Source organism: Corvus cornix, chromosome 1A, assembly GCF_000738735.6.
Source record: "Corvus cornix cornix isolate S_Up_H32 chromosome 1A, ASM73873v5, whole genome shotgun sequence".
NCBI lineage: Eukaryota > Metazoa > Chordata > Aves > Passeriformes > Corvidae > Corvus > Corvus cornix.
In genome coordinates, this window is record NC_047057.1 from 51,271,233 (window position 1) to 51,295,775 (window position 24,543).

The 24,543-nt window shown below is 41.6% G+C and overlaps 1 protein-coding gene across 1 annotated transcript in view; it reads left to right on the forward strand.

Moving 5' to 3' along the window:
* Window positions 1-770: 770 nt before the first annotated feature.
* Window positions 771-24,543, forward strand: part of MYH9 (myosin heavy chain 9) — a 69,643-nt gene continuing 45,870 nt past the window's right edge. The window contains exons 1-3 of the mRNA XM_039570512.1: window positions 771-901; window positions 16,473-16,825; window positions 21,640-21,796. Coding sequence (XP_039426446.1) covers window positions 16,493-16,825; window positions 21,640-21,796 — 490 coding nt within the window. The 5' untranslated portion in view covers window positions 771-901; window positions 16,473-16,492. The remainder of the gene's footprint in view (window positions 902-16,472; window positions 16,826-21,639; window positions 21,797-24,543) is intronic.

Genomic DNA, 24,543 nt, shown 5'->3' on the forward strand with positions numbered 1-24,543 from the left:
GGTGGAGTCACCATCCCTGGAGGTTTTAAGACTGGATGCGGCACTCAGTGCCATGGTGTGGTTGACAAGGTGGTGTTCGATTGTAGGTTGGACTCGATAATCTCAGAGTTCTTTTCCAGCCTAATTGATTCTGTGAAACGAAATTTTGACTGGCATCTTCCTGTCGCAGGTACTTTACACTACAACAAGGCTGAGTGGGAACCTCTTGACGGGACACTCCCAAGCCCCATCTCCGAGGACTTCTGGCCCGGCCTCCGGCGGCAGGGGCCGCAGCCCGTCGCCCGGCTGAGCCGCATTCCCTGCTCCCGGCTCCGGCCGCACCCGCTGCCCCCGGGAGCACCAAAGGCCAGCGCGGGCCGCCGGTACCCGCCCGGCGCGGGGCATTGTGGGGTTGGCGCGGCGTGGGGCGTTGTGGGGACGGCTCGGCAGGGCTCGACCCGGGCGGAGCGCACTGGGGGAGCCGAGTCTGGCCCGACCCTGCGGCCAGCGGGCTGAGGGCGGGGTGGAGCCCTCGGCGCCCCCGACCCCCCGCGGCCACCGCCGCTCCCCGCGCGAGCGGCCGCGGGGCCGGGCTGGGCTGGGCTGGGCTGAGCTGGGCGGGGCCGGGCGGGGCGCGCGGGCGTTGCTAACGGCTCAACGGCTTCCCCAGCCTCCGCACACCTCAGCCACTCTGATTGGCCACAGTGGCCGTCAATCTTCGGGAGCGGCGGCGCCATTGGCGGGCGGCGGCACGGGGGCGGGGCGTCCCCGCCCGGACGGGCGGGCGGCTCAGCAGAGCCGGTGAGCGAGCGGCGGTCGCGGTGCCGCGGGAGGAGCCGCAGCCGGAGGACGCCGCACTCTTGCCTTGAGGAGCGCAGCCGCCGCCGCGGCGTTTCCTTCCCTCCACCGTAGCCGGGCTCAGGTGAAGCCGGTCGGGCAGGGCGGTGGGTGCGGGTGGCTCCCGTTTTTCCCCCCTGGCGCCGCGCTTCCCTCCCTCCCTCGCCGGGTTTGGCGCCTCTTTGTCCGGCCGGGCGAGAAGGCTCCGCTGTCCCGCCGCTCTCCCGCTCCGTCCGCGTGGGACCTGCCGTGCTGGGGTGCTCCCCGTGTCCCCTCTCTGCTCCGGGGCCGTGTGTGCCCGGGGAGTTGCCGCTCTGCTCCCTGCGCGCCCCGCGAACCGGCCTCCCGCAGCTGGGGTGGGTGGCTGGCGCTCTTTTCCGCCGGACCCAGCTCCTTCCCCTCCCTCCTTCCCTCCGGTGCCAGTCCCGCGGGGCAGCGGGCAGGGGCCAGCAGGGCCGCCGGGCAGCTGTCAGGGCTGCAGCCTGAGTCACGGGCTGACAACCCTCCTGCAGACACCGCCATGGGCTTGGCTTCCGCCCGCCCGCCCGGCTCCACTTCCTCGTTCGGTTTGGGCCAGGAGAGAGGGAGGGAGGAGGGAGTGACAGGGCAAGATGAAGCTTGCACGGAGAGCTCTTGCAGATAGCTTGTGCTTTCAGGCATCACCTCCAACCGAGTAGTAAAAGTTCTCCGGCTTTGAGTGGTATCTTTACCAACTTGTCCTCGGTAGGTGTGGAAAGTAACAAGTTTCATAGCCCCCGAGGGTGGTGCCTGCCCAGTGTGTTTAATGAGGATTGCTCCTAATTTGCCTAAACGCAGGGTGAAATGGGTTTTAAAGGAATAACATGCTTCTGGTCATAAAGGGGGATTTTTCAGAAGTAAACTTCATTGATCAGTAAACTCTGCATGCAGTGACTATTTAATCCCATTTTCTTTTCCTCCTTACAATTTCTTTCCTTCTTTTTCCCTCTTGAAGCACTGTTCGTGCTCTTGATCTTTCTTCTTTTGTAGGTTTTTCTTCCATACCCTGTGTCATGATGTCCTGAGCCACACTCCATCAGAGTGGACTAAGAACCTAAGATTTTTTATAAGTGGGCAGGTCTTCTAAAGAATAGTAATCTCTCAAGTAACGCATAAAAAAAATTGTGCCTCAAACTTGTAAAGATATTGTAGTATTCTGCAGGCCAAGGTCCATTTATGATTTGTCTGCTGTAAGGAAATACAAGGGAATTTGCATGGAAGCTGTTGAACCGTGGACTGAAAGATTAAATTACGCATTCTTGACTCTTGTATACATGTCCTGTTCATAAGGCTAGGTATGGTAAAGCTTTAACTCCAAAGTAACAGCCCTCTAATCAGTTACTCCCTGTGTAAAATGCTTTTGAAATTAGTCACTAGGTCACAATGTGATTAAGTTCACTCATCGATGGCATTCCAGCAAAAATGGCAAATCATGGTGCAGAGACGTATTGACTCACAGATGCACTGTCTGGGTCTGTAGTGCTCTCACAAGGTTTCAATGAGATAAACAAATATTTTTATTAACTAGAAAGTTGTAATGAAGGGAAAGCAATTGATAAGTGTAAGTAGCGCAGAAAGGTTTTGAAGTTGTTAATCACAATTTCCAGAACTGTATAAACACAAGACTCTGTGCTGGTCTGACCTTGTGAAAGTAACTACAGGGAAATCATGCAACAGTTCCGTGATGCTCCATATCAGGTGGGACTGCCTAAATTGGCGTGTTCTGCTTCTTGATAGCTTTGTTTATTGCACTTATTCATTGTGTGTGCATGGTCTTTATGGAGGTGAACAGGCAAAATTTTCTATAACCCTAAGGTAGGTGCAAAATTGGTAGCAGTGGATAGAATGGGGATCTGAACTTCTTTACTAACCTGAAATGTCAAAGTGAATGTAACTGTCCCCAAGCTGGTGAGGGATGTGGTTCTTTTTGGAATCTGGTGTCATGTCTTGGATGCTTGACTTGTATAGCCAAGGTCTGATTTTGGAAGATCTCTGGAGAAGAGTCTGTGCCCTCAGTGTTTGCTCTGCTGGGTAGCCTGTGCCTGTTTCTGTATAAACAGGAAGACTTAATACTTGGGTTCTGTCCGCCCGAAAGAATGGGCAGAGAAACTGAAGTCCTTTTATTAGCCTTTGTGTAGATTGTTAGGATATTTCTGCCATGGTTCTGGGTTGGTTTTTGGTTGTTTTGGTTTTGGGGTTTTTCTTCCTTTCAAGGTAATCTTGTAAGAGAAAAGGTGCCAGATGATAATTTCATCTCAAGAGATAAAGAATAATATTTTTTTCATTATTTCCTCTGGGTAGATTATGATGTGTTTCAGAACATTTTAAGTAGACAAATAGCTTGTGAGAGCTACACCATAATATTTTAAATTAATCTAATGAAAAAGTAATAATAATAATGAAAAAAAAACCTCCTTGTCCCGTAAAGTTGTAGGAAAGAGATTAGAAAAATCTCTCACTTAGGAAGCTGAAATAATCTGTTTTGTGCAGCACATTATTTAGGTATTGTGCAAAGTGTTGGATAGTGTTTAAGCTGTGTAGCTGGTGGTATCTTTAATACTCTCTCATCTTCAAGTTGAAAACTGCCTTGCAGTTGGATGTCACAGGTGCTTAAGTCTCTTTGCAACATTACTTGTCTCTGCAAATGTATCTACCACAAATGCGAGACTTGCATTTACCGCTGCAACAAACTATCTTGAAAACCCGAACCATTATTATCTAGGAAGGTCTTTAAAAATAATGTACCAGCTTTTTTCATTTAATAATTCCCAGGTTAGTCGTGTGTCAGGCTATTTACATGCAGGTACGAGGGAGTGCATGTATATCAGCTGCTACTAGCTTTGTGAAAATATACTTCAGTTGCACTGGGAGATTAGTCTGTCTATAGCCAAATTTCAGATTCGGTTCTGTTAATTTCCAGGATACAGAACAAAGGAGACAGGACACATGTCAGAGGTATTGTGATTTCTGAGCTGATTCTGCTCAGTCTTTGGCTTCCACCCCATCGCTAGGCGTGTGTCTTGCCCAGATTTATGTTGCTTATGGATTAGTGTGACTGTGATAGGGTGAGATTATAAGTGGACCCATGGGAGGTACAGGAACTCATCTAGTTAATGCAGGGTTTACTGAAAGGGGAAGTCAAAGCTGAGGTTGTTTTATCTCCCACTTTTGAATACTACATCTGCTTTTTTGTGTGGTAGCTTTTGGTTATTGGGTAACACACTGGCTCTAACTGATGACTAAAGTGCATTTTAGAGGCTCAGAATTAGTGTGCACATCTACTAAAAGGTGTCCAAAACCTTAATCCTCAGTGTACAGTTTAATATATTTTTGTTGGTTTGACTCAACAGTGCACTTGGTGCCCTCTAACATACTTTTTTTGTCTTTGATTTCTTGTATAAATATCTTCTTACTCCTTGTTTTCTTAGTTTATAATTGAGGCAGAGCTGTTTGCATGTTAAGTAGAGAAATTGTGTGCCTGACATTAAGTCTTCTGTGGGTTGGAACAAAACTATAATAGCAGAGCATTGCCTACAGCAGCATTGTTTTTGCTGGCAGTTGCTCTAGCTTAATGGTGGCTCGGTGACCTTGTACCTTAAATTTCTTTTCAGTTTAACCACACCATGGTTCTCATTGAGTTTTCTAGTGTAGAAAGAGATGGAAACTAGAAATCTGATCTTAATAGAGTATGCTGAGGCAAAAACACAAATGCGACTTCTGCCCTGGAAGCTAATGCAAATGGGTGTTGTCCAACTAAATGAAATGCATCAATTTACAAGTTCATCTTAATTATGGTTTATCCGCTTCGCTCTTTTCTTCAGTGGCTGTGAGAACTTGTTCAGAGTACTTGAAGTAATAATCTCAGCACCAATTTGTCTTGAAGTCCTAGGCCACTGTAGTGGCTTAGCAGCTTCTGACCTCACTCCAGCCCAGTTGTGTTCAGCATAATGGATTAGTCCCCATTTTCAATTAATGGTCCTTTGGCCTGTTCCTGTTCATCACAATATGTTGCTTTTCTGAGCATCCTAAAGAGTCTGAAGAAATAGTAGTGTCTACAGTTTTCTGGTGATGGGGCTGTGATTGATTTCATTGTTTGATACTTCTGGAGCTAGTACTGCTAAGTCCTGCCCATTTTAACCATAGCGAAATGGAAACCGGAAAATTGATCTGGCATACTTTGTCTACTGTAAATTATTTCTTGTAGAAGTATTACAAATGTATTGTTGCTGGTTGCAGAGAGGTATGATGAAATGTAATGCTGTATGCTGTGGCTTCACTCCCATGACCTGTTTATGAAATTTATGCCTCTAGACTTCTGTACATAGGGTTTGGATTCTGCTTGTCTTCATGACTAGAAATTTAAATTTCTCCTAATGCATGTATGCTGACTTTACTGAGAGCAGTAAATAAAACCACATGGATGAGCGACTTCAGTAAACTCAAGCTAATAATTAATATGTTAAGGGAAACTTAACTTGGAAATCTGTATCATAAAGTATCCTTAGCTGATGAATGCTTCCATTCATCAAGAACTACCATTTTAATGGGTCTCGGCAGGAAATCCATTGTGATATATGCCTCTACACAGAACTTGAGTTCTGATTTGTGTGAAAGCAAAGTGGGCGTTCAGACTTGTAAGAAAAAAGGTTTAGAGAAATTTTACAGCTCTATTTTGTCAGTCATGTGCAATCAGGAGGAGTTTTTTTTCCTGCTGGGCAGCTTCCTATTTAAAATCTAAGACCTAAAGCATGTTCTTGTAATAGTTTACTTCGCTTTTTATTGTTTGTAGTGATAAGAGTACATTCACCTGTGTTTTTCTTTTAAGCTCCAGATTTGACCAGTTCCTTTGAATTTAGGCTCTCTTAATCCACCTTGAAGGTGCTGTCGATTTGACTTTGGTTAAAGTTGGTTATGGCCAACAACCAACCCAGTTAGTTTTAGTGACAGAGTTGTTTTAAATGTTCAAGGGAAAAAAAAGGAAACCTACAGCCAAATTTAAATTAAAAATTAATTTTAGTTGCTTCTGGTTTTTTTCCAAATGTGACTGACTTAACAGAACTGTCGTATCAGTTTGTAGGTCAGTTGTTAGCGAGTAAGCTCTTTTTGACAGGTACTGTTACAGTGTAGGTCTGCTTGCCATTTAGTGCAAGAGATTCCAATATTTCCATGACAGAATTGATAAAATCAATTGTTTTGAAATGTGTGAACAAAGTAATTTTCATTGATGTGCTATCAATTTAAGAAAAGGAAGCCCTATGTTGGGATTTAGACATATTTGAGCAAATACAGGGTGTTTAGATGTAAGAACTTCACAACACAATACTGAATGTAAATCTGAAGTCAAACCAGTGAACTGAATTAGAAAGTTCCTGGCTAAGCACTTGAAACTAGTTGGTTTATAAGGTAAATTGCTTTTTGCACCTTTTTTTTAATGTAGATGAAGAAAAATACTCTCAGGCTTCTGTTTTGGCTATATCAGTGATAGTTTAAAATGTAGAGGAAGGTATTGACATTCTGCTTTGGGTTTTTTGGGTGGTCGCGAGGACAGATGGCTGTGTGTTTAAAAGTTAGTGGAACAGGTCAGAAGGGGAGGATTTGAGTTGAAGATACCCGTAAACAGCAATTTAATTCATAAATTCCTCATTGTGGTAACTGTCTAGAAAACAACTTTACTTTTTGCTTGTAAATGCATATGAAGTAGTCCAAGAAATACTTCTTTTGTATTAGTGGAATTTTATTTTTTTAACAGGATGCCACTTATTATATTTTATTCTTCATAGTTGTGGTTCAGACATCTTTTTTCTGTTATTCAGAGATAGAAATGTGTTTTATCCCTTTCTGACATCAAGTAGAATGTATTCAGACTTCTCAGAATTATTTTAAAAAGTGAAAGCATGGATGCAGGTACACAGTAGACTACCTAAAATAGTTAAATAATTGGATACTTGAAACTGGTGTGTTTCAAGTGGATGTGTCTGTATAATGACCAAGAAAATTTTCTTTCCTAGTGGAGCATAAATACCAAATAAGACTTTTCTACAGGCACTCTCAAAAACTCTTTAAACTGTGACGTAGGATTTGTGACTTAACCCAGACAATAAAAGCTAAGTGAACTGGTTTATGTTGCAGTATGAATCTTTATCAAAGACACTAAAGTCTTTGACATTTCATTACACAGTAAATTACTGTGAATTGGTTTAATGGCTCTTTCCAAATTTAATGCAGTATATGATGGGAAAAGTAAAATGAGAACACACAAATGTGATGAGAAAGATGGATTAGTCATAAAAAAAGGATTGCCAATTTATTAGGCAAATTAATGTAACTTCTAAAAACTATCTACATTGTCCATGTAGCACTGGCATATACATGTGCACAATCATTTTATCTTCTTCTCCCACATGGTGGGAGGTAATCTTTTATGTGGCAAATCTTAATTTTTTTTCCTAATGGGCAGAATTATATAAATTAATTCTAGTTCTTTAGTGCTTGAAAAACTTGATGTAGCCTTAACTGATAAATATCACCATGGTATATTATTGCTAATTCTGTCAGGAAAAAGTGCAGCTGCAGTAGTGGTTCAGCTCTTGCTCATGTAGATAAGGAGAGTAACAAAGAGTCACGGGATTGTTTGGGTTGGAAGGGACCTTAAAGATCATTTCGTTCCAACCCCCTGCCATGGGCAGGGACACCTTTCACCAGACCAGGCTGCTCAGAGCCCCATCCAGCCTGGCCTTGAACACTTCCAGGGATGGAGCATCCACTGTTTCTCTGGGCAGCCTGTTCCAGTGCCTCACCACCACAGCACTGCCGTGTATATGGTTGTGGATGATGTTGTTAACTATGGTGGAAACACATGAAGCGGTTTGGCTTCTCTGTGGTCAGTATTTCCTTATGTGTTTTTTTTTATCCTTTTAGGGCAGAAAGCAAAACTTTATGGGAAACTTTCAAATTATATTTGTTTCCTCATATGGGAACCATGGAATGTCATATCAGTCGCCTGTCAAAAGGAGATCATTTTCTTTTTTTTTTCGAAGAAGTCTTTTCTTGTATTGCCAGAATAGAGAAAATCTTATATGCCATATAGCCATGATTGTAACAGTCCAGACTTAGTTTCTACTTCAAGTGCCCTTCCTTTTACTTGTTTGAGATTGAAAGATGAGTCCTTTCTTCTCCTCTAACACAAAAATCAGTGCTTCAGGAGATCCAGACAGGAGGGCACGGTTCGGTGAATTCTAAAATTAGCAATGCCTAATGCTGTTCCTTTTTAAAGACTGATACATTTGCCAATGAGAGAAGAAAGCATGGGTCAGGGAGGCAACAGAAGACAAGCTTGAGGCTGAGGTATACAGCCCAAACCAGTGTTCCTCGTGTGCTCTGCTGCACCAGGAGCTTTCTGTAGAATGGTGCTTATAATGGATGGCGAAGAAGCTGTGCCAGACCTTGAATGCAGTAGGGAAATGTCACAATCTGGATTTTCAGACTATCTTGAACATGGTATTTATGAGCATAAGTATTTATAAACCAAACAAATATAATAAAAATAAAAATTTTGAAACTATAAATATTTTCAACCTGGCCTCCTTACACATCCTTAAACTTAAAGGCTATGTAGCTTTTTCTCCTTTGTTTAGGAGTTGCTGGGTTTTCATGTCCAGGAAAAGTCATTCTTCTCCAGACCTTGACCTCAGAGATCGCCGTCATAAACAAGAGACGTAGATCCTCTTATTGAACCCTTACATACTGCTAGAAGGGTTGAGAGTCAAGCTTGGACCCTGTAAAGGTGGTAGACTTCTCTGTGCCAGGGTTTTTGCCTGCCATCCCCACAGCTGCTGTTAATGTGCAGCAGAATGATTTGAAACAAGAATAAAAATATGAGATGTAGCAGAAGGCTGTTTGTACATAGTTCTAGTTTGGAACAATAGGTTGAGCTGAAAGTGTCTAGAGAAACTTTTGATGCAAAGTAAAAATAATACTTTTAAAAGTAATTTACCAGACGTATTTGCACTGATTCTTGGTTCTTTTCAGTATGAGCTGGAAGATGATTAGTAGTATCGATGCTGAGATCAAAGCAGTTTGTCAGTTAATGTTAGCAAGAGTAATTGTTCCTGTAAGATGACTTTATCTTGGCCACATACGTGCTAAATATTTGCATCTAAAAGGGTGAACCAGAACCATATTTTTGGTCTCTGTATTTTGGTGTCATTGTTTAATTCCTTGTTCCCTCTTGCAGTGAATTGAAACCTGGCATTGACAAAGATGACAGGGATTGGTAATTGATGTATGTAGAGCTACCTTACGCAGTGCCACAGAGTTCTTGGCAGATACCTTTTTAGCCTTAAATCAGAATATTAGGGAAGGGATGAAAAGTGACCCTGAGGTAACAAAGACAGGTTAAAACTTTCTAAGCTCTTCCCTTCTCTCTCATGCGATGTCCGTAGGGAATTCTGCATGCCTGATCAGAACTTTTGCAGGCCATTATGCCGCCTGAAAACAAGTCTTCCAGCAAAACAGCTTGAACAGCAGGGATGGGCTGCAATTTTCTGAACTACAGCTGTCTCCTTAAGTGGGATTACTTTGCTGAGTGGTCACGAAGAATGTGTTCTCCCCCTGGAATGTTTTCCTTGTGGGCACACTGTCTCTGTAAGAGGAATTCTCTCCTCTGCTTAGAAGGCATGTACTGTACTCCACTAATGAGAAACAACAGTTGCAGAAAGTGTATTATGCAGGATTGTAAACTTTGAATATTTATTCAAAGTGAATGGGGTTGGGAGGCAGCCAGCCTAGCTTTGTCATGCTAAAGACTGGACTTGAAATCAGCAGAAGGCTACCCTCCCCCTCCCTAAATCAGTGTTTGGTGTGTTTAAGCAATGTGCACAGGCTTCATAGAGCTGATTAACTGTATTGGTGCTATCTACATGGTAGTGTGTCTTTATGTCTCACTGAACTCATAAGGTGCAATTAAAATAGAGGCAAGCATACCCTCCCTAGCATTAACTTAGGGAAGCTATGCCTGGCTTTATTTGCCTATAACCTACAGTGGTTAATTACTGCATGCAGTGTGGTTGCCCAAGATCGTTCCTGTGCTTCTCTAGCCTGTGGTGAAGCCTGCACTATCCTGGTTTTAGTCTTTGGCACCCAAAAGTGCCTCTTCAGATGGGCGTTAATTTTTGTTTAATGTACATGTGCTGTGCTTGTAGGACTGTTCTCACAGTCCCACTGTATTTGAATCCAGTGGAGAGAAAAGGCGACTATTAAGTGGCACGTAAATGTCTGCTTGTACATGGCTTTGTGGCCTTTGCACTTTACCATAGGAAGTCCCAGCTGCCTGAGCAAACCTCCTCTGTCAGCTGTTACAGTAGAATATGTGCAAGTGCTGCTTCACACATCCCAGAGTGCTGCTTTGGCGGCTGATGAAGGGAGCTGGACATGGAGAAATCAAGAAACATTTATTCCATGTTCGCTGTTCTGAGGATGCATGTTGGGTACCTGTAGGCCACCTGGAAGATGCAGAATTTCCTTCAACTTCTTTCTTCTGCCGTACACATGGTCTGGCCATGCGTACGGCAATAGAGGCATCACTTATGCATTAAATAATTAGATTCCTCCTTGATTCTTAGAGCCCCACATACAGAGAGGGTACTTTAGTGCTCTACCTTGAGTTTCATTTACAGTAATAAACAGGGTAGCTGGCAAGTCTGGGCAGCACTACAGTCAAACTGAATATGCAACAATAATTGCCAGCAAACTGCATTCCAGTTGTGAAATAAATCTTTCAACAATGTATTGTGTGCGTCAGACTGTGACTAGAGAGGAAAGCAGTGAACTACAGTAAGCCTAATAGCAGTTATTATGAATCCCAAATAAAGCTGAAATAAAAGAAATGAGTCTGCATGGCAGCATTCTGAACACAAAGGGTAAGTGTAGCTCAATGCCTTCAGCTTGGGGGGCTGTCTGTGAGGGGGTGTTAATTGTGAGCTCCGGTACTTGCCTGGTGGTGTATTCTCTCGTGGCATAACTGAAATTGGTGATTCTTGCATTCAGCCTGAAGCATTGAGCACTGCTGTGTGTCAATATACTGAACTTGAGAAATAAGCAGATATAACCTGTCCATCAGTTCAGCTTCCTGCCAGCTTTTCCCTTTCCTTTCCTTTCCTCTCCACCTCCTCCTTGTGATTCATTTCTCACCCCTAGTGATTTAGACTCCAGTTTTTATGTAGGTGTTGCTTACAAATTGGAGCAGTTTGGGCTAACAAACTTTACAGTACATACTGGCACTTGGAGCTGTGAAGCGTCAGCCTAACATAAACAAATGAGATCTGAACCACTTCTTAGTGAATACAAGGGAATTATAGGAAGTTTTTTATTGGTGGGTAAGGGGTTTTATATTGTCAGTTCATGGTCACTGTAGCTAGCCTGGCCACTAAAGTCTATTTTAGACTAGTTTAGTCTAGCTTTCTAGCTGCTCTTAAACCTGATTTGATGAACTGTATTCAGCTGGCTGGGGAAAGCAAAATAGTTGAGTTGCAGAAATAATGCAAGTATTAGCTGTTCAGATCATACGCTTAGCAGGGATTCCCATCATAGGAATGTTACTGGCCAAACTTAGTTTGAATCATTAGCAGCTTCTCAAAGTGAGATTATTTTTTAAATGCTGTGTATTAACAAATAATTAAATTTCTTCACTGAGTGCCACTTAGTTGTACCTGAAATAGGGCCATAAGTGACCAGCAGTGCTGTAATTTTCTAGTGCAAAAGTCTTGTCTTGCTTATAGAAATGTATGTTCCTTTTGTTCTGTGAAAGGACAGCCCCTTTTGTCTTGTATTGCATCCTCTGACAACCTGCTAAAGGTAACACAGTTTGGAAAGTGGTGGGAGAGTTGTGTTCCTGAGCTGCTTTTAAAATGTGCACTCTTTAAAGAAAGGGAAATTAACTTGTAGTCTAAATATGTTTGCTATTTATTGTTCATTCTTTTTGTCACCCTTTAGAGTAGTTTCTCTTGCACTGCAAGTAGAAAGGCCACTAGGCAAACCATTGTGGGAGGATTGTTTAATGTGAAATCATGGACAATATGTAACAGTGTCTTACTGGTGGATGTGAAACAGAAGAAAACATCTAGTAATTATCCACTTACGTCCCTTTTCACATAGGCTCAGTCTTACAGCAAAGTCCTGAAGTGGTGATCTGAGTTGCCAAGGATTCAGTGCATGTGTGTGGCTCTTTTGCATTCTCCATAGCACAGTATTTCACAAACTTCTCATGATTCATTAAAATAGGGAAATGAAATGGTATGTGGTTAAAGCTGTCTATTCCAGTGTAGTAATGCATCTTTGCTAGGAATGAGGCTGAGGCCAAGAAAGAGCAGTGTGGGGATCCCTACTTTAATGATGGTTCAGGTAACTCAGACCGGAGCTGTTTCCTTGCCCAGCCAGTGCTCTAATACTTGTAAGTGTGATGCTTTAACTGTTGCCATTAATGCTCTTCTGAATCTGTGAATTCTGTTCTTACTTCAGCTGTTGCCTCCATTGTTTAGTAGAGCCCAAGCTTATCTTATTGAGCAGTCGCTCACTCCCAGGAACAATTCTGTGGCTACTGACAGAGTAAATGTCTGGGGGGAACGGGAGATGTAATACAAATAGTTACCAAAAATTAAATTGCAAACAGGTAATGTTCTGTGCTTTCAGCAGTTGCAAAACACTGTAATTGAAAGAAAGAGACCTTACAGCAGAGGTAGCTTTTAAACCTTTCCAAACCAGATAGTGTTTGTTCCCAGGTTTATGGGAAGCACTTGATGTTTTAAGTAGAGAGTGTGTGAAGTGTCTTACAATTCAAGCCTTAAGGCTATGAAGTTGCAGGAGACTAAGGCAAACTTCTGTCCATATGATTGTATTCCAGTGAGGGTTTGGAGTAATTCTGCCCAGTTCAAAGGGAGTGCATGTCATCTTAAGTTAAATCCAGTGTTTGACTTGTTCCTCTCAAAAGAATCTGTCAGCTGGGAAAGATGTATGTCAACAGGGCAGTTGGTATTATTTTTTTAAGGTTGCACTACACCTTGATGTTTTGGTCCTGTCCTGTTCATGACTGTAGAAGTTGCTTTGTCTCTGTCTGTGACTGTATGGCATCTTTGTAGCAATTATGTAGTTAGTTAAATGGCAAAGAATGTCTTTTGGCCCCTGAAATAACGGAAAACAAGCAGAGTTTGACCAGACTGCTATGAATCACAATAAGGGACCATACTGGGTTAATGGGGAAGTGACTGTAGTATGTCATTTTTGGAAACAATACTAGGAAGGAGGCATTTAAACTCAAAACAAGGATGGTCTGTCTTCCTTCTGTATTCCTTGGTCGTCTTGCATATAGACTAGCATCAAAAAGAATATTGTTAACGGTATTCTCATCTGGCAGTTGCACAATAGCCATGTAAAGATAAATGCCCTTGTCCTACATATTTATCTACACCCCAAATGCAAACTACCAGGCAAACAAATTGCTTCCTAATTTGTTCCTAAAATGGCAATGGTTTGCATTCATTATGAATTGCTGTAAGAGCTTACTGGGCTTGCTTGCTTCCTTGACCACTTTAAGGGATTTTTAGAAATTCCCAGTGAAATGCAGCATAAACTAGGAAGAGAAGTTTAGGAGTCCATGAGATAGAACTTGCTGAATCTGATTCTTCTGGTACTGTTCTTGTGGAGAAGACAAATTAATGGTTGGTTTGTGGTATTGCTAGTTTAGACGCCCTGTGGGTTCGAAGTCAGCCTCGAGAATAGCTCTAATGCCATGTTATCTTAGTTTGAGCCTCTAGTCTTTTACTTCTAGTACGTGAGGATTCTGTTCTGGAGCGCATGACAGTGAGTTTAAGATGATGATAGGAGGACTGCTGCTGCCATGCAATAGGGTAATTATCAAGTCTCTTTCAAGTTTGAGGTGCAGAGCCTTTTTGAATCTCCTCACTACTATTTATTTGGTAGTACTTAAAATATTAAAACTTATGTATGTATTTATATATACAATGTATTATATATATTTAATAAAAATACATTAAACGTAGTGTTTGGTGAGATTTTAGAAGAGCTGTATTAGGCTGTTTCTCCCCTTACTGTGAAAGTTATTTTCAGCCCTGAAAATAAAAAGGTACAGATGCTCTAGAATGATCCCTTACTGACTGAAGAATGCACCCTTGTAGTACGTGAGATAATTTGGGGTTCTCCTCCTGCAAGGAATTTGATGAACCTCTCTGTAGCTATCTTCTTTCCTTAGTTCTCTTCAGATCTATGACTGGCTGGGGATACCCCTTGAAAGATTTCTTGTGGTCTTACTTATTTCTTAGCCAAAAAGAATGCCTTTATTCTAGAATATATCTCCAAGGTGTCCTGAATGCATGCATGTACTCCAGCAGCGAGGAAGTGAGGACTGTGTTTCAGTGTAATGTGGGACACTTCAGATGGCTGGTTACTTCGGATTCCTCAGGAAATGATGAAACTGAATTTAGCTGAAGCATAGTGCCTCTGTGTCCTCTCTGATTATAGCCAAAAAAGGCAACTGGTTACATTCTGGGAGTTGCATAGGCAGGAAGCTGTGTAATGGAGGGTAGAGCACAGCTGTTGCCTTGCCAAACCTGATACAACTCTGAACACAATTGAATATGTCTTTTTTTTTTTCTTTTTCCCCTCTTTCCCTCCACTCCCTTTTTTTAACCCTTTGATCACAACCTGCAGATGATACTCTGCAGTGTCATTAAATCCTAATATGTTGAATTGTTTGTCTTCTTTATTTCCTGTGTACTCTGTCAGGCTGGCTGTTATGGGATGGCCTTGGAGCTCTCCCAACAGCTCAAGTTTTTTATGGCAGCCTCCAGATTGCTGCATCTTGTCTCTGCAACAAATCTCTTGATCATTTATCCATTAAGATCTTGTTTTCAGTAATAATATGAAAAGCCAGGGAGGAGTTGCTCTGAGAACTGCCATGGTGGCTGAGGTGGAAATGTCAGTGACCCTGTGGGGAAGGAAAGATGAGGTCAAGTGTGGAATAGCTGCTTGGCATATCCTGTAAGGCTTAAGACAAAGATTTTAAACTCAAGCTAAAGGAAGTGATTATTTATAGAGTAATTTTCTCTTTGTTTGCTAAAGAATTTTTGACTGTGAATATACAGCTATCCATACAGTCTCTGGCACAAAGTTACATACCACTTAGAGTGATACATTTGTTGAAAGGAATTTCCCTACATGCTTACGAATGAGTGGTGTGGGCATTTGTGCCCGTCATTATTATGGCTGATGTTTTTCTGGCTTCATTCACTCTTTGCTAATGCTGGGACTCTACATCTATTGTTGCTCTCATGCATGTTTTGGGAATTGAGCTGCTTCTGTCCCACTTTCAATACGTTTTTGTCTGCAGTGTGTGTAGTCAGACTTCACTTACTTGATTTGCCTGCTGGTTTGTAAATATGAGTTCTGTAGAAAAGTTATCCATATAGCTCCTGATTGCCTTCTAGGACATGAGTACTCATATTTTCATTTCCTGTTCTTTAGGTGGTAAAGAACTCTAGTTTCTATGCAAGTTATGAAAAACATATATTGAGGACACTGGTATCTTTGTGAGGAAGAATTCAAGAAGTAATGTTTATGGGATTTTGTAAAGAGGCTGCTGTTACATGGTTAATGAGCCTTGACGCATGCAGTCCTTTTCTGATTGAAAGGACTTTTGAATGGCACTAATAAAATTGCTGCCTTATAAACTGGAAAATCCCTGGCGGTAGTGTTCTGGTTTTGATGAAACACTAAATCTAGGGTGCCATTTTTCGAGTATGCAGCCTAAGTCTCCCTTTTGTAGAGATGAAACTCTCTCCTCTATCTGGCCACAGTTTCATAGAAGGATCTTAGTAGAAGGTTTTTAGCTGTAAAATTTCCTGGTTTATTCTGATACTATCTTGGAGATATTTTGCTACTGAATATTATCTAGCCAAAAAAAAAGATAAAAACTGGTGGGCTGGGTATTACTACTAAGCTGGTGATGGAAAGGAAAGTATCTAATATCAGTCTTAACTGGTATCCTCAAATTACTGCTATCTTTTAGAAGCAAAGTGCATCTCATGGTCTAGGCTGGTAGCTGACATTTCTGAGAAGCTGTGGGTTTTGATTTATAGCTTATCAGAATAAGGAGATATGAAGCAAAACTGTTGATTAAACATATATGATTTTATTTCTGAGCAAATATCTCTACCAAGTAGAGCAGTGAAGGGTTAATCTTGACATGAATGTTACTGACACAGTGTCTGATGCTATGAGGATTGGCACAAATTGTTTGGTGCTTGCTGCTTTAATGTGCTTCCTCTTTTCTGCCAAATAATGGCTTCCAAATGCTTAACGGTCAGTGTTTTGTTGTAGGTTTTGGGTTTTTTTAAAACTGCTTGCTAGTTTGTTTTTTTTCATACTCTTGGCAAGCAAAACCTTGGCCTTATTGGAAGTTTGACAACTTTAGCGGCGCTTACTAACATGAAATTAAACAGGGGAGAGGCATGCTCTGATGACCAGGGATTCAGAGGACATAGTATGTGCCTGTCTGCCTCTAGGAATTTGTAAGGCAATTTGAGGCTTTAAAAATATCCTTTTTCTTTTTTCCCCCCCTCTCTTCACAGGTCCCCAGTTGTAAACCACAATGTCGCAAAGAGACGCAGATAAGTACCTTTATGTGGACAAAAACATCATTAATAACCCCCTGACTCAGGCTGACTGGGCTGCTAAGAAGCTGGTATGGGTTCCCTCAGAGAAGAATGGGTTTGAGGCAGCTAGCCTGAAGGAAGAAGTAGGAGATGAAGCCATCGTGGAACTGGCAGAGAACGGGAAGAAAGTGAAAGTAAATAAGGATGACATCCAGAAGATGAACCCCCCCAAATTCTCTAAAGTAGAAGATATGGCAGAGCTGACGTGCCTGAATGAGGCTTCCGTGCTTCACAACTTGAAGGAGAGATACTACTCAGGACTGATCTATGTAAGTAATCTTGTCTGTTGGGCTAGGAGTTCTTGATTGCACAGCATGTGAACTTACTGTAATTGCTTTGTTCCCCAATGTGTATGTTAACCTTTCATTGCCCCTATACATAACTCATCATGTGACTTACCTTCTTCCCTCTACTTAAAATTTTTTCACTGAACTATGCCAATCCCTCTCTAGTTAATGTTGAAGCTTTCAAGGAATGCTATGGTAAATCTGGCTTTAATGTTTTAATGTCTTTGTTCGCAGGATGTTTTGAATGCCTTTTAACTTTCTCTTAGCAAGACACAAGAGCAGTTGGATAGTGGTAAACATGGAGTCTGATCTGAACTGAACCAAATAATAATAATAAAAACACAGTCCTAATCCACCCAGCATCTGAAATGTGTTTTCCATGTCTGGAACTTCAGTGGGAAAGAATGCTAGTGCCAAGCTTTTTGTGTTACAAAAATTCTGGATCTCAGAGCATCTTTTAGAGAAGGAACATGTCTGCCTGCATGTCCTTACAGATAGGAAATGTTCCCTTTTCTTTCCATCCCAAAATGGACAAGAGCAGAGATTCCTGCATCTTACTGCTGTGTAAATAACAGATACCATTTATGGGACCAATGAATACCATGGGACCAATGGTATACCCAATGAAGCAGGCAGCAACCACTTCACTGAATACCAAAGCCAATAAATAGGGAAAGGTGGGGAAGGAGACTTTGGAACCTTGACCTGGTTCTTCAGTTCCCTTCTGATTTTCCTCTTCATGTTGCCTATGTTTAGTAAGCAGATGTTGGTCATGCTAGCTTCTGCTTTATTAATACTCTGCAGGTATAGAATGAATTATTAAACTCAGTGGTAATGTAAAATTTGGGTGCAGTGGCTGGTTTAAAACGGGACTGGGAAGAGCACAAGGGAGAAACTCTTGACTTACTAGTGCTGTGCCTGCTCTTCTGCAGTGCCATGAAGGCATGCAGACAACTCTTGGAGAAATTATCAGACGATATCTGCAGGATCAAGGCTGATACAAATTTAGTCTGACTCCCACAGCCTGATGTCAAAATTTGAGAGCTAGTGTAATTGGAGGTTGATGCAGTTGATTATTCTTGTAGTTAACAACTCCTTCTACTATTGGTCAAAATCTATCCTCAGACTAAAAAATCTTGGTATTCAGATGAAATAGGATATGCAAGATCCATGTGTAACATTTTTAGAATAGGTAACACTGCTAGGTTATATAACAATTGTTGAAAATAATTCAGCCGTGTCTCGAGGTCTGCTGCATGCTTGCAATGGGCTGTTTCACATATCTTGCAGGATGCCATCTGAAATTTCAGACATGGTCTGTGACTAATAAATTGAGTTCTTCTGATTGGATTGTAAGGAGATTGTAAGGTTTTTTTTGTAAAAAATCCCCACACCCTTCACCCAAGCAAACCTTGCATAGTAGTTCTCTATTACAGAATCTTAGTCTTGCCAAAACTGTGTTCCTGTGCACTTGTGAAATGGACTGATCTCACCTGTCAGCAGTTCTCAGCAAGTCAGGAGATTAATGGGAAGGCTTAAAATACTTTCATTGGAGTGGCTGTTAGTTGATCATTAATCCGCTTGAAGAAAGGGAGTACACGCAATGCATCTCCAGCATAAATGTCTCTGGAAAGATCACAAGCATAGTTTAGTTCTGTTCTTCTCCTTTCTCTCTCATTTGGCAGCAGGGCTGTGTGTTTTTATGAGCTATTTTCTTTTTTCCTTTTTTTTTTTTTAAACTTTATTTTTCTGTCTTTCCATCCTGTAATATGAAGGGGGAAAATCTTACTGCTGGTGCAGGCAAATTTTGAGTGAGGAATGTCAAACAGTTCAAGAACTAAGAGCTTGACTCCAAACACCAGTTTGCTGTTTCCGTGTGTGGATTGGTACTGCACTGAGTACAGACTGGCTTTCATATTAACCCTTTCTATTTGGAACCTTTTATCAAAAGATCATTTTCAGCTTTTGTGTATAATTTTTGCATACCTGAACTGCTTTCTATTCAGTGTGAAATTCAAAACTCAATCTTACATGTTGCAGTTACTTTATTGAAGTTAACTGTTACTGGAAGATAAATTTTCTGATATGCCATGGTGCATATGGTCCTTTCAACTCCTCAGAGCTAGTTTAGCAGTTAGAAAAATAAAACTTGTTCCAGTTTGGCATGTGTGTCACTTGAAATAGTTAGAGAAAGGTAATGCCAGAATTCTATTTTGAGCTAGTAATGTCTGAGACAAAGCACAGATTTCCAAGCCAGCTATGCTTATAATAGATGAGCCTTTCAGTTGGAACCTTGCGTTCAGGGATTCATGCATATAAGTCTTTACTTGTACTTCAGTAAGATGAAGATAACTCTTGTCTTCTCTGTGGTAGGGCCAGCAGCTTCTGCTTATTAATACAACTCAACTTGCTTCCTGTATGAAACTGTCAGTGGCTCAACCAGCAGTCATGACATGGTGGTCTCACTCAGTTGCTTATTCCAGCCATGATTAGTTGCCTTCTTCACACAGCTGAGATTGTTCTACTGCATGGAAACTTCCCTTAGGTATTTCTCCTGGCAGCTAGAATGCTGGAAGAAGGTGGCAGCTTCTTCTTCTTGCATACTTGTTTTATGTCTTCATCACTCTAAGTGAAATTAATGTCTTCCCTTTTCTAAACTGCTGCTCTCATCCATGGGATGGCTTCAGACCTCTGCACTGTACTTACTGAAAAGCACCAGTTCTAATTTGTCATCAGTCATAGCCATGAAGAGTCACACATAAACAGACAAGAAAACTCTACGTTCCTTGTGGGCTTGTGTGCACTGTGAACATACTGCTCTTGCATTGACTCCTTTTTGTCTCTTGGTCCTACTCTGCCTTCCAGTGGTGTAGTGAAAGGTCAGGAAAGCATGACCCAGACTTTCATCTTTTAGTCTGTGCTGTGCAAGTGCTGTCAGACTCAATGGAGAACTAAAGCTGAGGCAAAAGGAAGTGGCATTGCCAGCTTGGTTGCTGTAAACTCCTTAAACTGCTCCCTTCAAGCACTACCTGAAACCCAACCTGACTAGAATGTCTCATGGAAGCTTAGCTTCCTGGAACTTTAGAAGTCCCATGCCAAAAGGTTTTTAGCCAGCTTTCACAGTTTTCCACTTTGGAAAGACATTTAGTATTTTCTGTAAGCTATTCAAATATTCCTCAAATATTTTTTAAAAATGAATGGGAAAAAGAAAAGAGGGGAAGAAAAAGAATTGGTCTGGAAATATATTCTGATAGTTTATACTAGGATGCGGAAAAGGAACCTTAAATATCTATGAAAAACTTGCTTCTGGGAGAACATCTGTCTGAATCTATATCTGAATCTGCTGCATGTAAGAGTGGACTTGTTACTTAGTGTTAAGCCAGCATGTAGAAAGTTTGGGTGTAAGACCACAAACTGTGTGGTAGATGCTATTTTCACCCTTCTGATCACTGCAGTCTAATCCTTACCTTTATCTAGCTAAGGAGCTAAATCTGATTAAGTACTCTCTGTGCTCCTTGTGGAGAACTCTTTACCACTCCAAAGCACTCTTTCTTCGTTGAGCAAGCGATAGAAGAGATGTTGGCAATTGAAATAAGAAGTGCCAAATGTACTGTCTTCTGATAGCAGTGCAAGTCGCTGTAGAAAGCTGCTCATCTCCAGATGTTTCAAACAACTGTTTCTTAAGTTGACAGAGAACTATGATAGCTCTAAACCCCAGGAGCAGGGCTTGGAATGCTATTCTTAGAATATCTAGGAAATATCTAAGAAGCCTCTGTTCTTCCTATTCCCTTTGCAAGTAAAAAGTTTATTGGGCTTTTTTTTTTTTTTTTAGGTACTAAGATCTCAAAGTTTGGGTTTGTTGGTTTGGGTTTTTTTTTTAAGAAGCTTGATATTTTCACTGGAAATGTTTGGCAGTTCCATTAGAACTGTGCAATTTAAGCCAGTGGAAACCAATTGAGAAATTGAAGTTTGCTGTCATAGATCAGTGAATTAACCATTTGATATGAATTAGAAATAAACTTTGACATATATTGCTGACTCTTTTAGCATGGACTGCTTTAGAATTGTTTTCTATTTTGTCTGGTTCAGAACAATACTGAGCATTCTAAACATACATACTGAACATACTATGCATTGCTGACCTTAAAATTTTAATCTAGTTCTGGTCATACTCACTACTTTCTAAATCATGAAAGTGTTCAGGCTTGGAGAATCTTCAGAAGGCCATCTAATCCAGCTTCCCATCCAGAACAGGATAGCACACTGCCTTAGGCATAGTCCAGCAATCTTGAAAACCTCTCAGGAGTATGCTGGTCTTATTTTTCTTTTAGTAACTATTTTGACTCGAAGTTTCATTTCATTTAGTGATCATTTACTAGATAAATCCATATCAAGCATGAGGCAGAACATAATAAAATGTATGCATCTAGAGCTAAGCACGTACCTTATACAATGAAATGGCACTTGACTTGAATGTGGGAACTTTGAAAGGAAGAAAAGCCAGTTCTCATGGACTGTTAATTAGCCAGGGAGCAGGCCAGTGATATCAGCGTGACTAATGGGTCAGTTGATGCTCAGTGCACACTTGGAAAAGTTGAGTACTGGTCAAGGTGATAGGACTTTAGCTGTTCCTCAGATTCTGTTATTGCTTAATGGGAAGCATCCCAGATGGAAGTACTGGAAGAAGTACTTAAAACACTGGTTTGTTTGTTTTTCCAAGTAATGTACTGTTAAAATATGCAAGTATACAACATTTTTAATTTCTGTCTTTATTTGCTGGGGTGTTTTCTTTCCAGACCTACTCAGGCCTGTTCTGCGTGGTAATCAATCCATACAAGAACCTGCCCATATACTCAGAAGAAATAGTGGAGATGTACAAAGGCAAAAAGAGACATGAAATGCCCCCTCATATCTATGCCATCACAGACACAGCCTACAGGAGTATGATGCAAGGTGAGTGCTGAGATAATGACTCTTGTTGAAATCACAAATCAAGGTTGCAGTCAAAACACTGTAGGAGAGCAACAACTCACTGCTATCAAAAGACATTATTGTCCTTGCTTACAGACACTACTTGGACTAGCGTTTGTGTTCAGGTGAATAGCTTTCTCCTGCTCTAGTGGATTGAAGAACCTTACAAAAAGTCTGGTGAGAGCTAAATTTGACATAAAGAATGGGCTGGTGTGAATGCATGGGGTTCAGAGAAGCAGGCAAGGAGAACTGAGGTAGCAAATTTTCCATGTCAGTGATGAGCCTATGAATTGAGATAGCTATAGGTGGGCAGGTATGTGTATTGTTTGATAGAGGCTTTTAACAAAAGCCAGTTTAAAATCCAGTTGCACAATCTGGCTGGGGGGAACAAGCTTAGAGTAACCTATATTTTGAAGTGGGATGGTCAGTGGTAGCTTTACTGCCAAGAGTTGTTTGGTTATATGCTTACTCTGTTAATGAAACTCACTATCAGGAAATATTAAGTACATCTGTTGCCTTTTTGTGGAATGAAAGAAAGCAAGTGGATGGACCTATTTCACCCCCACATGTACAACTGAGAATCAGAGAACTTGTGGATATTATCTGCTACTTTTTTATCACTTGAGGACTTTTAAATATGGAACTCTGGATGCCCTGTGCATATCCCTGGTTCTGAGAGATCTTTCACAGAGTCAGTGGTGGTGTGTGTGATGCTTGGAGAGGCTCAGGTGTGGAGCTATTTTGTGCTTTTTTTCCTGTTTGTACCTGGGTTTTATGAGGAAGCATACTTTGTAAGGTTTAAAGGGTGTAATGGATAGTTTGATTTGGCACGACTGTATGAATGTTATCCTCCTTTATTTTTTGATGCCTAGAAATGATTAAGGTGTTTGTTCCTCCTAGGTCTTGTCACTAGCCTCACATTTTTGAACAAAGGCCAGATATAATAAAATCATGCTTTAAAATTCTCATTAGTCTCAGTTTGAGTTCTGCTTTTCACCTGCCCTTGCTACCACTTGTACCTCCGAGCATAGGAAGACTATAATAATACTGGTTCCGAGTGGAAAGAAGATCTCCATCCACTGACCTATGTTAGTGGCTTCCAACAAACTTGATGTGGAGAAAGCTGAGAAAGGTTGCTAAAGCCATGCAGAGCACAGCACAGGGGTGAGCTAATGTGATGCATCAGTTAATCTATATTTATAAAAGGTTGCAGTGGGGAGGGGTGGGCATACAGACATGCTACAGTGGACTGGTGGCAGGGTATTGGTGGCAATTTGCTGAAGATGTGGCAAGATCTTGAAGATTCTTGAAGAATATGGCCATACTGCTGGTGTGTTAGACTGAAATGAATGCTGTACCCAGAAGATAAAAACCTGTGAACCTGGTCCTCGATGGGACCTCACTTCTCTTAGAGAAAGACTGGATCTGCCATGATGGACAAGAACAGATGCTCCACCTATATTATACATGACAGAACGTTGTCCATAAGCCTCATTACACTTCTGTTTCTTTTATTACTTCCTTCTCTCCCTTGCTTGCTCCTTGTTAGCTCAAGCACTAATTTAAAAAGCTATTGATTTAACTGTACCAAAGTTACTGTTCCCTAGAAAGAAATCTTGTCTACATAGAATCAGAAACAGTTCCTTTGGCAGTGTTGTAAGGAGACTGAAGAAGTCCTTTTCCCTTACAGACAACAACTTGAAAGTGCACGTGTGTGCATCTTGTCCTTCATCCCTGCCAGGTGTATCAGTGTGTGACAGAAGATACCCAAACAGCTGCAATTCTGCAGCAGGGGACAGGTGACCTTCCTTGGTCTGATGGTGGTTCAGAGCTAGTGATTAATCTATGTGGGTATTTTCTTTCCTGTTGAAAAGAGGTGATGTCTCTGTCAGACCACCACTTGGACAATGTCTAAAATTTGGAAATCCCAGGCTTGACTTGCTTTGTTGTACAAAGCTGGAGAATGGCAGCCCTGCCTCTGTTTTCCAGGCATGGGAAAGTTGCTGTGAGGTCTGCTGGAGTGTTTACCTTTCCCAGAACAATTCTAGCTATGCTGTATTCTCAGCAGTATTGATAGTCTAGAGGCTTACCCCAGCTCTTCTTTGCCTAGTTTAAGATACCTTGTTGCTGACTTTTTGGAATGTTTGTTGATACGAATATCATTCCCGGTTAGCTTTTGAACTAGCCTGGCTTGATCTGTTTAACTAGGTTTGGAAAGATTTTTCTGTGTGGCTTCACAGGTAACTGTGTGTGCTAGCAAGACCTCTAGAGATTGTTTTAGGGTTATTTATTGCCTTATTTCCTTGTTTCAAAGGGTAGCAGTAACATTCCAATGTGTGCTACTGGGAGTGAGGGTGAGTAGTAGGTTGTTGCAGTGTCTCTGGTCCTGGCTAGCCTCGAGGGAAATGGAAAGCAACATTCCTATTCCACTCTCTCGGTTTTGCTCAGCAGTGGGGGAGGTTTGGTGCAGCAGCCAGTGGTATGGCAGGAATCTGTACAGAGAATAGAAGATGAAAGGGTCGGGTGCTCCACATGAGCCAGAGGCATTTAGGATTAGACTGCCTTCCCTAGGTTACTTTCAGAGCCCTGAAGACTGGGAATCCTTCATGGCCTGGAGAAGGATAGCAAACTGATTTGACTCTGACTTCTGTCAGCACAGGGTGTAGTTATGTCTTAAGCTGACAGAGTGGAAAAGCTTTGCGTGTTAATTGATTTGGACTCGGATTTTT